Source organism: Spea bombifrons, chromosome 1, assembly GCF_027358695.1.
Source record: "Spea bombifrons isolate aSpeBom1 chromosome 1, aSpeBom1.2.pri, whole genome shotgun sequence".
Taxonomy (NCBI): domain Eukaryota; kingdom Metazoa; phylum Chordata; class Amphibia; order Anura; family Pelobatidae; genus Spea; species Spea bombifrons.
Window position 1 is genome coordinate 61012213 of NC_071087.1, and position 15475 is coordinate 61027687.

General features: G+C 40.2%; 1 protein-coding gene across 2 annotated transcripts in view; it reads right to left on the bottom strand.

Annotated features, from left to right (window-relative positions):
• Positions 1–15475, bottom strand: part of B4GALT1 (beta-1,4-galactosyltransferase 1) — a 30947-nt gene that overhangs the window by 6138 nt on the left and 9334 nt on the right. For both annotated transcript variants that reach the window (XM_053462025.1, XM_053462035.1), the window contains exon 3: positions 1937–2172. In XM_053462025.1, coding sequence (XP_053318000.1) covers positions 1937–2172 — 236 coding nt within the window. The remainder of the gene's footprint in view (positions 1–1936; positions 2173–15475) is intronic.

Below are 15475 nucleotides of genomic sequence, written 5' to 3' on the forward strand. Positions count from 1 at the left end.
AACTGTCTACATAATGTTAAAATTAACAACAAAATTGGTAATTTGTCTGTTATTGTTAATTTTCATCCTCCCTATATTAGCAGCACTACGGAATGTGCTGGTGCCCTACAAATAAAATGTAATATCACCCAATGTGGAAAGCCCTGTGTTGAGCAACCAGTGGACTTTACTGCTGTGAAAGTTTTATTGTATGGGATAAAGGGATGTTACATGACTGTTGCCACCCAATAAATATACTGAATATCAAGCATTTGATGTGTAAGATAAGATGTAAGATAAACATAAGACCTACAAATCAATATTTTTCATTGACCACTGAATACAAAGCTGTATGCATAGTGCAGTTTAGCAATGAAGAACTTACTTCTAATATTTTGTTGGAAGATTCCCTTTAAGTGACGGAAAAAGCTTATTTACTGTATTCTGGTGCACTCCATCGGGCATCTTTTCTGCCCATAAACTAGATACCAGTGTTTCAGCTGAATCAGCAAACAATTCCTTACTTTTAATGGTAACTACCCACTTTCACCAAAGGCTGCACCTCGTTTAGTCATTAGGGAATTTCAGTTTGTTTGAAATTGCCTGCATTAGAAAAAAAATTCTAAAAGGACATGCAGGTCAGCTCAGGCTCACAATGGTCAGGGGATGGCAAGCATTAAAATAGATTATTATCAAGGTGAAGACCAACAACCAACCAGAACTATGGGGACTCAAAACATTACCATTATTACTTGTGCATGATATTGGTACTTGGAATGGATATACGGGGGTGTGTGTGTGTGTGTGTGTGTGTGTGTGTGTACACATATTTTTTACACATACATACACACACACAGTTTTGTGAATACTCAAGCCATATCAACCCCATACGATAGGGTCATTATTTTTTGTAAGTTAGCATTAGGGAGCACCCTATCCAATGTTGAAGCCAAGGCTGTTGAACTCAGTTGGGCACAAGTTTCTGGGGCTACACATACGTAAATGCACTTGGCACTCCAAAACAGCTCCAAAAAATCCAACAGCTATGTTTAATTATAGGATGCAAGAGCATATTTTCCTTTTGTCAGGCACTTCACTGTATTTACACAAATTACAGTCAGACACAAAGCTAGTAGCGTTAAGATGTACACAACGAGACGCAAAAAACTCACAGCAATAACACAAGAACAGAACGCACATTGTACATAGACATATAACCCACATCACTCACAATCACTTACACAAATACCTGGTAACCCCCCTTGCAAGATGAGGTCTCACCAACACCAGTTGTTGGAGGGGAAGAGGGGCATGCCGCAACCCAGAGAATAAGCGCTTCTGCATGAACTTCTTGTGCGAGGCTACCAGGAATGCTTACACAATGCACATAAACTCACACAAGAAGTCACAGTGCTAATGTGTAGAATCAAACAACCTACTTACAAACAATTACACACGGATAGTCACAGGCACGGATTTCCATCCTTCAGGCTTCATTAGCTCAGCCAGCTACTGGCTCGGTTTCTTTCCAATTTAAGGGTCCAATTCAACTTAGAAACCTCGTCAGCAAAGTTGTCTGTGTTTCATCCCGACACTCAGCGCCGGGTGGTAGAGATCTGAATCCGAAGAATCAATCTCCTCCAGCTTGTAAGCCAAGCTGAGTGCAGCCTTCAGTGCCGTTGTTCATGATGAAACACAGACCTCCATATTGAGACATGCAGGACTACTAGGCCAGGAGGCTCTATTGAGTGTTGGAGGGGGGGAGGGGAATGTGAGCTTTATCCAATATATAAATGCTGTTTTATATCCTTGTATAATTCATAGTTAATTCACAGTTAAGTCACCGAGTTCCAAGTAATCGAACTATGAATTAGGCAGTTTCAGCTACCCCGGGCTGATAAGATTAGTCACAAAACAGAAAGTTTCAGTTAGGTCATAAATGCAAACAGTATAGTACCTGATTTATAACGTATACTCCATAATCCAATTGCTGTCTCTGGAGAATCGGATGCAAATAATACAGCCAATACTTCAAGTGTTCATCTCTGTTCCTAAACGGTATGATAAGTGCTACTTTCTGCAGAGCTTTACAGTCCTCTGGAGTGTAGCGACCACCCTCTCGAACACTTGGATTAGTCCTCCTTACTTCTTCCAAATCCACAGAGATGGAAAATTCAACACGGAGAGGGCCAACTATAACAAGAGAGGATAAACAAGGTTAAACTGGAAAAAATACATCGCTATTTTATCATTTTAAAGCCATAATAAAGTGAACGCTGAATTAAAGCAAGCAGACAGCTGCATGAACACTTCAGTTGCAAAGGCAAAGTTGCATTAGCAGTGTTTAACCAACAGTTAAGAAAAAAATCTAACATTTTACTTCTCGATTTATGACATCATTGTATGTCATGATATACAAGTAAAATCCACTCTGTAACCTACATTCTCAGTTTATGCATTTTGCCCTACAGGAATAAAGATAAATATTTTGGTCTATTCTACATTACCATGTACTTTCACAGAACTTGCTTTCTCTATTCAGTCAGTGCTGCCACTTGGGTCAGATCATCGTATAGGAAGAAGCCAAGCTGGCTGCCAAAAGCTCAGTCACAAGGCTCTTCCCTATGTTTGTACACAAGGATATTCAATAGGGGGGCACTGAAGACATTGTCTCGAGCAGAAGACATTCTAGGGCCAGCTCTGAGTGCTACCAATGCAGCTTCCTCTGGTTCAGAGCAGAAGCCAGCCCCCAATACATTAATACCACTGAAAAGCTAATCTACTGAGCAGACCCACTCGCTAGTTCACCGAACAGAAAGACCCCAAGCATCACTGTCCGGCATTTTACACCAAAACAAAAAAACTGCATTGTACAGGGAGGCTGTAAAACAGTTTTACTGCTCATTCAAAATGATTTGTGATTGTTTTTAACAGAAATGTTAATCTTTGGAAAAATATAAACATATGTAGTTTTAGCTACTTCTGTACTAGCATACAAAGGGCTAATTGGAAAGCTCAGCTCTAGAGTGCTTCGACGCTTGTGCCTGAATAATGTAGAGGTCAATCTGACAAGCTGTCTTACAAATAAACAGCGAGATAACAAACACGCAACTGAAGCCATTACACTCAAGTTTGTTTACATTTTTCTCGGATTATTAATCAAACTCCATATGGCGGTTCTAGAAACTAAACTATCCAAAAGATTAGGGAGTATCAAGGCATCTTGTGCAATTGTATAGGTCACAAACGTACTGAAAGGCAAGGAGGAATGTGCCCCCAGTTTGGTTTAGGAGAGTACTCCTAGAGGTCACCTCTACAGCACTACTTACTGAAGGCTAAGGCTTTGTTCTGCAGTGAGTAACGTTAAGGATATTAATTACGCCAAATACTACAACTGTGGAATTCCTAATATTCCAGAGAATTAATCCCTTCCAGGACCAGGGGGGGTTTGTTGTTGTTTTTACCATGTTTCCCCATAATTGACCAGAGCAGTGTTTGGGTTTTCCTATGTCTTAATTCAACTGTGATTGACTACTAGCTCATTAAGTGCAACCCCACAAAATCTCTAAACTATCATTTAGTATAAGGAAAGGAAAGAAAGAAAAAAAATAAAAGAATTCTGGTATTTACCTGGTTTTTGGAAACACTTTATATGCCTGGTATGGTAATCTATTTTGGAGTTAAATATTAAAATGATGCACATCACCATTTCTAAACAAGTTTAAAAAAAAAAAAAAAAAGTAGGGCTGCAACAACTAATCGATAATGAAAGTTGTTGGCAACAACTTTCATTATCGATTGGTTGAATTGATTTTTACTGATTATAAAATGAGGGTTTTATAATCCATTTCATTCAGTGTGACTCACAGCAGCAGTTACTACTTACCAGTCCCTCCCTGCAGTCACTCTGACGATTGGCCATGCCCCTTTCTGCCTCCCAGTCCCTCCCTGCAGTCACTCTGCAGATTGCCCCCCCATTTCCTTATAGCAACTCATCTAACCGAGCATAACATTTATACCGTATTTACCGACCCCCCAAAATCTGAATATTAACTTAGGAAAAAAAGAAAAAGCCTGAATATAAGACGACCCTATAGGAAAAAAAGTTTTACCAGTAAATGTTAATTCATGTAAACTATTTTTTTTAATAAAAGCTACGATTGAGAAAAATATTTTTTTTGTTTTTATTTCTTGTATTTTCCAACCTGTCCCCCAGTTACGCACATCTGCCCCCAGGCTTGCCACTCCAATATGGCACTGTGGCCCATGATATGCCTTTTAACCCTCTATATGCCACTGTGCCCCATGGTATGCCTTTTGACCCCCTATGTGCCACTCTGCCTCCAGAAATGCCTTATACCCCTATATCCCATTCAGGCATTTAGGGGGTTAAAATGCATATTATGGGGCAGAGTGGCATATAGGGAGGTATAAGGCATTTCAGGAGGCAGAGTGCTCTATTAAATGCCCCCTTAACGCCACTCCAGAAATACCCTATGCCCCCATTTCTCTCTCTCTCTCTCTTTTATTTGTTTTCACACAAATTGTAATTTAGTTATAGATATACAGGTCCTGGTATATGCCACTGTCAAACAACCCCCCAATATGTGTTCAGGAACATCTCCTGAGTACAGCGATACCCCACATGCATGGGTTTGTCAGATTGTTTGGCTGGTAAAAGGCTACTTTTGGGGCATGCGTAATTCAGGTGGTCATTTGGTCATTCTGCCTCCATCTCCTCTTTGGAATATCTTTGAAGCGGGTTAACTCAATTTAACCCATTCAAACCATATATTTTTGAAAACTAGACACCCCAGGGTATTCCAAATGCTGTTATTTTAACCCTTTCCATGCACCAATTATAGAACTAGCCTCGGTCCCACAGGGTACAAAACGAAAAATGAGCCCGGTCCTTAAGGGGTTAACTGCAGGGCAGTTTTACAGTTGCAATTGCCAGAACCAAGAGTCAGTCATGAACACCATTATCTCCACCCTTAGTTCCTGTTTCATTTAGGAAGTAAGCTGATACTAAAGACAGTATATCTAGACTGCAGCACAGTTTGTAAAAGGTAGTAAGTTCCTTTATAAGATGAATATTAATAAACGCTAGCAGAATTTATTATGTCAGTCTGTTAGAATCACATTTTTCATATATAAAAAAATGAATACGAAATTGGAAGAAGACTGTAAAGCACCACTTATCTGGGTCACTAAGGGGAAACTCCAGGACTCGGAAGCGGCATTGTGGCATGCCCCACTACCCCATTAAAAATAATGGGGTAGTGGAGCATGCCTTTATCCCTTTATGACCAAAGTGTACTCATCTTCTAATGGCTACATGCAGGATAATGGTAATGGTCACATCTCAAACTGGTTTCTTGAACATGACAACGAGTTCACTGTACTCCAATGGCCTCCACAGTCACCAGATCTCATTCCAATAGAGCACCTTTGGGATATGGTGGAACTGGAGATTTGCATCATGGACATGCAGCCGACAAATCTGCAGCAACTGCGTGATGCCATCATGTCCACATGGACCAAAACCTGAGGAATGTTTCCAGCACCTTATAGAAAGTATGAAAGTAGAAGAATGAAGGCAGTTCTGAAGGCAAAAGGGGGTCCAAAGCAGTGCTAGCAAGGTGTACCTAATAGAGTGGCCAGTGAGCATATGTCCCTGTGGTGAAGCACAACTGCAGAGAAGGCTGGGCCCATGCTTTGCCCCCCTTCACTTCAAACAGGTCAAGAATCCATGCTGGGTTTTGCAGCTCCAGTCCAAGACTGATGAAGCTTTGAAGTAGTATTGGGCTCCCTGTGCAAAGAGGTCCTCAAAGAAGGCTGACAAGACAAGTGTAGCATTACATTAACCTAGACTTATGTGTGTGGCAGGGGGGGATTAGATGAGAGGGTATTTAGTAGGGCTGAAACAACTAATCGATAAAATCGATAATAAAAATCGATGTCAACGATTTTCATCATCGATTAATCGGATCGATTTTTATCGATTATAAAAAGAGATTTTTTTCAGAGCAAATGCTCTGAAAAACTCCTCTCCTTATATAATCCGACCTCAAACAGAGATCGGATTATAACACCGGAATCCAGATCCCCCGCAACGCTGCAGGGGACCTGGATTCCCCTCACTGTCGGCCGGTCTCTCACTTCCGTCTCTCTCCCTCTCCCATACATCACTCTGCCTCTCTACCCGGCACCGTTACTGCTAGGCACTTTCCCTGCAGCTTCATAGAAGCCTCAGTGTAAGTGAAGGTGAGTAACGGAGTCTGTCTGTGCGATGCAGACCCCCACCGGCTGACAGAGAATCATCCTCTCTGATAGCCGGTGAGGGTCTGCATCGCACAGACAGACTCCGTTACTGCCCTTCACTTACACTGTGGCTTCTATGAAGCTGCAATGAAAGTGCCTTCAGTAACGGAGCCGGGAGAGAGGCAGAGGGGTGTATGGGAGGGGGAGGAGGCAGAGGGGTGTATGGGAGCCACCCTCCAATACACCACTCTGGCTCCTCCCCCTCTCATACGCCACTCTGCCTCTCTACCCGGCTCCCTGGTGTCTTGTCAGAAACAGAGGTTCACAGGAGGCAGAGTGGAGTATGGGAGGGGGGAGGAGGCAAAGTGATGTTTGGGAGGGGGAGGAGCCAACGTGATGTATGGGAGGAGGCAGAGTGGAGTATGGGAGGGGGAGGAGCCAGAGTGGTGTATGGGAGGAGCCAAAGTGATGTATGGGAGGGGAGGAGGCAAAGTGATGTATGGGCGGGGGAGGAGGCAGAGTGGAGTATGAGAGGGGGGAAGAGCCAGAGTGGTGTTTGGGAGGGGGAGGAGCCAGAGTGGTGTTTGGGAGGGGGAGGAGCCAGAGTGGTGTATGGGTGAGTTATAGTGGTGTATGGCGGGTTATTATGAATTTTTAGGGCATATAGGGGGTATAAGGCATATGGATATTAGGAATATCAGGGGGGCATAAACATATCTGGGGTAAAAGGTATATCAGGGGGCTCAGTGGCATATAGGGGGTAGAAGACATCGATATTAGGCATATCAGGGGGGCATAAAACAAATCTGGGGGTAAAAGGTATATCAGGGGGCTCAGTTGCATATCACTGGCATATAAGGAGTATAAGGCATATCAGGGGCACAGTGGCATATCAGGGGGCACAGTGGAATCTGGCATATAAGAGGTATAAGGCATATATGGGGGCAGAGTGGCAAGCTGGGGGTCAGATGTGCATAACTGGGGGCAGTTTGGTAAATAAAAAAAATTAAACAAGGCTTTTTTCTCAGTTTTTATTAAATATGAAAAATAGTTAACATGAATTAATATTTACTAATAACTTTGTATTAAAACCTAGTTTGAGAAGCACTGTGTTTGGGTTCTTGTAGCTTTTATTATTATGTCAGTAAAATAAGAAGGTGAATAGAGAGAGGCCAATGCAATAAAGAGATGAAAGTGTAAATTGTACGTTTTTTATTGCAATTTTTCTTCAATTTAAAATAATGTATTTTTTTTATCCGATTAATCGACAAAATAATCGGCCAACTAATCGATTATTAAAATAATCGTTAGTTGCAGCCCTAGTATTTAGGCTGGTCAGCATAGTAGAGGTCTTTGATTGAGAGCTGGGCTTTTATTTTTTCCTAAGTGGAAACGTTTGAAGAAACAGAAAATTGCCAGAAACATGTTGTTCCTAAGCCTTACTACCTTAGAAAACCATGCTTTAAGATCCAGGAATTGGCTTTGCTGCCTCTCAGCTAAAAGGGATTTGTCTAAATATAGTTTTATCTGTTATATCACAAAAAGTTTTTCAATGTAAAGTCTGAAGGGTACATACCCTTAAGGTAAGAAAATGGCTAATAATTTATCCACATCAGAAGAATGAGTGCAGCCACTGCAGTTCAATGGTGATAGAAAATGAATAATAAACCACCCACAATGAATGCACTTGGGAAAGAAAAACCTAAAGGCAGGACATATTAGGGTTGTTGTTGGTGACAGATGAGAGTGGTTTAGGACCAATATCTGAGAATTTGAAGGCAGCCAGACCCATTGCTCACAAAGTAAACACGCAGTCAATAACCGTATGCCTTTGGCCCCTTCCCCACAACGGCGCTTCCATGGAAACTGCAACTCCAGCACAGCCAGTTCTCATACAGGCTAACCTTTTATTAAATTTTAACTTACCCACGTGTAACAAAAAAAATCCATACACTGTACAGATATATATTAAAAAAAAACCCTACACAGTAAACATTAAACTGTGCTTCTTGAATAGTGTTGCTAGAAGACAGATTACGTCTGTTCATACATGAAAAGAGCTTTTAACTAGAGTTTAGGTTCAGAGTCTCTGGGTGCTTAGCATATGAACAAAGATTTGTTCATTGTTTTGACTTGACCATATTTCTAACATGCAGTACAAACTCCTAGGCAGTTCAAATATTTCATGTGTTCCAGCTCAAGCACACTTGGCGCAACTAATGAAGCCCTTGATTAGGTGCATCTGGTTTGCATATTTGTGGCGTTGTGAAGGGTTCTATTCAGGGGGTGAATCATTTTCGTTCTCTTGAGCTATCTCAAGCTTTTGTTTGATTTGTTCATTGCAAACAGCTGAAAGTCTAAATTTGTACAATAAACCTGATTTGCAATGGGGGTTGAATAATTTTTATTGCAACTTTATAATGCCTAAAATGCCTATAATGCAAGTGTTATGGGAGATCCTAAAAAAGTTTTATAAATCATAAGTATGAAATACATTAACATTAGTTTTGTACAGTAATTTTCATGACTTTGTAACAGAGAAAAAACACTGGGCAGGTTGGTAAAATGTACGCATTTATGACTACAGATATTAACTAAGGCATATCTATACAATGACTTTGATCTTTCAGCATATGTTCTTTTGCATGCAAAATAAGTGCTTAAACAGATTGTAAACTCATTTGAGCAGGGCCCCCTCACCTGTTGTCTCTGTAAGTCAATTTGTTATGTTACATACTACTTGTTTTGTCCTGTCCACCCATTGTACAGCACTACGGAATTTGATGGCGCTATATAAAAACAATAAATAAGATTAATAACCCCAGAGAGATTCTCCCACAAGTAGTGCCGAGTTGTCTCCATAAAAACGAAACATGAGGGAAAAACCTCTGACTCGTATTCTTGCATAAGGAGCTTATCGTGTTTGTCCTTTCGCAATGGACAGCCAAGTCAGAGAGTTTAAATGGTTAAATCCCCCTGAAAAGTCCTGGTTGAGCAACGCATATACATGTTAAGAAATCAGAATTGCATTGTACTGTTAAATACAGAGCAGAGAGATATTGATTTGGTATACAAAGCTGTCAGGATCCAGCTAGGCAGGAAACTCTTAGCAAACTCCCTGAATTCTAAGAGGAAGCAAAACGCATGACTTTTTCACTCTTGGAGGAAGCAGGGCTACCTTAACACAAAACCAAGCAACAAGTCTTTAGGTCTTACAGTAAGTAGAAAAACTAGATGAAAACTAAAACTAGACAAACTAGATGAGTCAATATGTTTAAGGCAAATAACATTTTACACCCAGAGTTACTAACGTAAAAGGTAGCATTAACAACCAATTCTAACAATTTAAAATATCAGACAAGGGAATTACTAAACAAAAAAAAAAAAAAAAAAAGAAGAATATATGGGGGTGTATGTTCGTTATTTAACACTATGTTATCCTGTACTTTTTGTATGACCATTTTACTGTGATATAGAAATTACTCAGTTCCATCTTTTTGCACTATTTTTTTTAATTCATAGCTTTTGGGGATAGCACGTGTCATGTTATTTTTTCTAGCATTTACAGTACTAGAAGTCATGTTGCTTAGAGCTTACCATTTTGAAGAATGTGAATCCATGGCTGGGTTATAGGGAAAGGCATTGTTGTCATTGAAATGCAACTCTTGTCGGTTTGCACCAGAAAAAGAAATTGGCTGTCAACCTGGCATAATCTGACTATAATGATACCATTTATTAAAGACAGTAGTGATTTTAAGCAATTGTTCTACTGAAAAACACTAAAATTATCCAAGATGTTTATCAAAAAGCAGGAGGGAATTTTAAACTGGACTAAAAATGAGTAAAATCTTATATTGTGTTTTTAAGTTGTCTTCTCATTTAATTATAAAGATTTCCTGTAATTGTACGCTAATAATGTGTCCAACTGGTTTATTTTCTTGTATATTAGGCTGCATCAATTTAATTTTTCTATTTTTTGTTTTTCTCCTGTATATATTTTGACTTGGTATAACATGTTCGTTATTAACACATTTATTAACACATTTTTCCCGCACACCAAGATGTATCTTCCATCAAAGATTTTTGAAAATATTTTTTCAGTTTCCCAAAAGTGCCTTTCAGTACTCTTCCATAATTCCATTGATTAGCCGAAGAATTACAGTCGGCCCTATAAATAATGTTGTAGCCATCTGAGTGCCAATTTTTTCCCTTAATACGTCATTCTGGTTTTATAGTTAATTGGTTTTTAATCCTAAAGCACCAGGGTTTTTCCTGGTTCAATGACCAGTGCAATTTTTTCCTTTTTCAATATGCGGTTGTTTGGTTGTGTTGACAGCGTTTAAACATGTTATATGTTGCTTTGAAAAAGACAGCTTTCTTGGAATACCACACATAGCAATTTAGTAATATTATATATATATATATATATATATATACATACATACATACATACATACATACATATATATAACACATACATACACACACCGTATTTGCTCGATTATAAGACGACCCCGATTATAAGACGACCCCCAAAATCTGAATATTAACTTAGGGAAAAAAAGGAAAAAGCCTGAATATAAGACGACCCTAAAGGAAAAAAGTTTTACCAGTAAATGTTAATTCATGTAAACTATTTTTTTTAATAAAAAGAAAAAAAAAATTTTTGTTTTTATTTCCTTGTATTTTCCAACCTGTCCCCCAGTTACGCACATCTGCGCCCAGGCTTGCCACACCAATATGCACTGTGGCCCATGATATGCCTTTTAACCCTCTATATGCCACTGTGCCCCATGGTATGCCTTTTGACCCCCTATGTGCCACTCTGCCTCCAGAAATGCCTTATACCCCTATATCCCATTCTGGCATTTAGGGGGTTAAAATACATATTATGGGGCAGAGTGGCATATAGGGAGGTATAAGGCATTTCAGGAGGCAGAGTGGCATTAAGGGAGTTAAAAGGCATTGTATAGAGCACTCTGCCTCCAGAAATGCCTTATACCCCTATATGCCACTCTGGCATTTAGGGGGTTAAAAGGCATATTATGGGGCAGAGTGGCATATAGGGAGGTATAAGGCATTTCAGGAGGCAGAGTGCTCTATTAAATGGCCCCTTAACGCCACTCTGCCTCCTGAAATGCCTTATACCTCCCTATATGCCACTCTGACCCATAATATGCCTTTTAACCCCCTAAGTGCCAGAGTGGCATATAGGGGTATAAGGCATTCCAGAAATGCCCTATGCTCCCATTTAACACACACACTTACCGGTGCTTCCAATTTCCTGCTGTATTGCCGGGGCAGCGGGTTGGCGTCTCCTTCCGCTGCAGCCAGAAGGAGGTGGAGTTGGCAGCGGGGGTTTGTCTACGTCCGTCGCGCATACCTTCCCCGGCTGTCAGAAATAAGAGTTCCCCGCACCAGTGCGGGGAACTCTGATCTCTGACAGTCGGGGAAGGTATGCGCGACGGACGCAGACAACCCCCGCTGCTAGCCACACCTCCTTCCGGCTGCAGCGGACGTTGTCTTCGTCAACCCGCTGCCCCGGCAATACAGCAGGAAGAACCGGTAAGTGTGTGTGGGGGGGGTGTTAAATGGGGGGGAGACAGGAGGATCCAGGTCCCCTGCAGCGGTGCGGGGGATCTGGATCTTAGTCTCATAATCAGACCTCTATTTGAGGTCTGATTAGAAGACGACCCCGATTAGAAGACGAGGGGTATTTTTCAGAGCATTTGCTCTGAAAAAACCTCGTCTTATAATCGAGCAAATACGGTATATCACTATTTTCCACATTCACTATGCCAGGGGTGTCCAACCTGCGGCCCTCCAGCTGCTGCAGGACAACATCTCCCATACAGGATGTAGTCCTGCAGCAGCTGGAGGGCCGCAGGTTGGACACCCCTGCACTATGCTGTGTTGTGCTGCAAGGAAATACCCCGATATATGTTCAGCAACATCTCCTAATTATAGCAATACATTTAGTTATCCTGCACCTGTGTCCTATTGGGGACATTTTTAGCTGGCCAATTCAGTTTACCCCCATTCAAACCATATATTTTTAAAAACTAGACAACACAGGGTAATTCAAACAATGGTATTAACATTTTCCATGCACTAATTCTACCACCAGTCTGTCAAAATTCAGGGTAAAACACGGTAATGGTAATGTGATGGTGTGGGGCTTCTTTGGTGCTTCAGGACCTGGGTGACTTGCCATAATTGATGGAACCATGAATATTGCTCTCTACCAGAAAGTCCTGAAGAAAAACAGCCATCAATTCGGACCGAATGCTAAAGTGCAGTGGTGTCATGCAGCAGGAGAATGATCAGAAGCACACAAGAAAGTCCACCTCTGCATCAGCATTGAAAGAGTTAAAAAATAAATAAAAAAAATAACAGCACTGACCTGAAAGTCCATAATTATTACCTGATCACTTGTCGGTGACATTTTAAGTCACTGATTATTGATCGGTCTCCCTGGTCAATGTCAGTGGCCTTAACTTGTCACTTACAAACCTGAAAACTGTCAAAATTACCCTAGTTGAGCACCTTGACTTGTCTACTGTTCATAAACATACTTTTATGGGGTAATTTACAGTGGGCAGCTTCCAAAATGTCCCAAGTGGGATATGGGCCCAGCAAACCAATTTCTAAAAAAAAAAATGCGCATGTTCCAGTTTTGGCCTCATAGCTTCCTCAAAAAAAGCATTAACCATACATGCGAGGCCTTGTTGGAACCGGGGGATGTTGGTGAACATAATTTGGTTGTACACCTTGGCACCTAGTTGTACACCGGTTCATAAACATATCATTTTTGGGGGATAATCAGTATCTGTGACAACTATTGCAGTTATTAGCCTACCATGCCAAATTTGAAAAAAGATTACATTTTAAAAACGTGATGCCTTGCAATATTTGCCCTATACTGGTCAAAATAGATGACAATCCTGGCTTTATTGGGTGGTTTCCAAATCAGGACAAGTTAATGAATATATTTTGGATAATACATCTATTTTTTCCCTCACCTTTTCACATTTATTTCAAACAAAACAATGTACTACCCAGCTTAACCCCTTAGTTCCCCTATAGACGTACCGGGACGTCCAAAAAACGCCCACAAAGAAACCCCTATGGACGTCCCGGTACGTCCAGCCTTTCGTGCAGCGTCAGGGACACATCCCTGCCGCTGCACGGGAGACCAGGCTGTCGTTTGACAGCCTGGACTCCCCCCTGGCAGCAGAAGCCGGCATTGCCGGCTTTCTGCTGCCCGATCTCCCGTAACAGCTTCCGGCATGAAACGCTGCATAGAGATCACAGTGTGATCGGTGCAGGGGGATCGCGGGGAGGGGAGTGAGAAACCATCTCTCTCACTCCCCCTCCCGTCCTGTAAGAGAAAAGCAGAAAAAAAAAAAACGGTTAGTCATTTAAAAAATAATATTAAAAAAATCATTAAAATATTAATATAAATAATACAAAAAAAAATTATAATGTGGGCTGTGATGTCATTGTGACATCACTGGCATGTTCAGGAGGTCCCTAGGAGGACCTCTAACCATTACTGTGTAAAAATAATATATAAAAAATAAAAACAAATGTAAAAAAATTAAAATAAAAAATTTAAAAAAAATATATAAAAAAAGATAATAAAAAAATTATTAAAAAACCTTACTTCCCATTGCCCTAGCATAACATCTAGCCAGTATAACCCTCCTGCCCCCGTTCACAACCCCCAAACCCGTTAAGCCATAGGCATAAAAATTATACAAAATTGTACACCTAATAAAACGCTCCCTGGTGCTAGGAAAGTCTGGAAAATCTATATAAATTAGGTATTTCTGAAATCAGGACACCTGAATTAATAAACTTGGAGGGGATTTTCCATCACTTTACCTAATTTTGTGAGGATTCAGAGGGAAAAAGTAAAAAAAAATTAGTTTAATTTTTTAATCTTCGCTAGTTTTTACTAAATTTCTCATTCTAAATTTCCAGCTAATCATCCAACTATGGTATCAAACGAAAGCTCTATCTCTCCTTGAAAAAACGATATATAGTTTATATGGATACACTATTCACAGGAAAAGAGAATCATCGCTAAACCGACATACCCCAAAAATGGCAAAATTGCTCTGGGCTTTGAGGTACCAAAAACCCCTGGGATTGAAGGGGTTAATATGGTTTCAAACGAAAGTCCTACTTGTACTGAAAAAAAACAATATATGATTTGTGTGGGTGCACTAAATGATAAGAGAGAAATTACAGTCCAAGAAAGACATAGCAAAAACGACTCCGGTCTTTTAGCGTCACCTTAGTATCAAAATCCCGGTCCTGAAGGGGTTAATTCATGTGGAATTACCTTGAGGGCTGTTCACACAACACCCCTGGAATATTTAAAATTCCTCCAGAACGTTGTGCAGTTCTGATCCACAGCTACCGGAAGAACTTGGAGGTTCAACCAGTTATTAATTCTAAGGAATCACTTACCCCCCCCCCAGCATAATAAATGTTTAATGGGTGTGTCAAAGACATATAAACAATGATAATGTTTCCTGTTTTCAGCTTAAGCTTATTGCATTTGGCTATATTTGTGACTAAGATGTAGATCAAAAACAGGTTATTCCAAACGGTTTGCTTACTATTTCTTGCCACTGTATCTGTGTTGATTTGAGTTTAACCCCTTAAGGACAATGCTGTTTCTTACTCGTAGTATATTGTGGGACGATGGCTCTTAACATTTCAGTGATGCTGTTTAGCTGTGATTTTCTTCTCTCATTTCGTGCTCCCACACGTTATATATTGTTTTTTTTCCAGGACAAACGGGGCTTTCTTTAGATACCATTAATTTTATCATATCTAATTTACTATAAAAAAATAAAATATGGGGATTTTTTGTTAAATTACGGTACTTTCTCTCACTTTTTAAAACAAAAACTTTTACTCATCTGCAAAAACTAATGAAAAAAACCTTCTAAATAGATACTACTATTTGTCCCGAGTTTAGACATGTTTTTATGTTTTTTTCTGCACATTATGGGGCAATAAGTACAGGTAGCGTTTTGCGATTTCAAAACCATTTTTTCCAAATCTGGTATTGTGCCATCTGCCATTTCAGGTATCTTTGAAGCCAGCCAATGCAATTTACCCCATCAAATCATATATTTTTAAAAACACCCCAAGGTATTTCAAATGCTGGTATTTTAACCATTTCCATGCTCTAGTTCTACCATCAGCCTTTGTC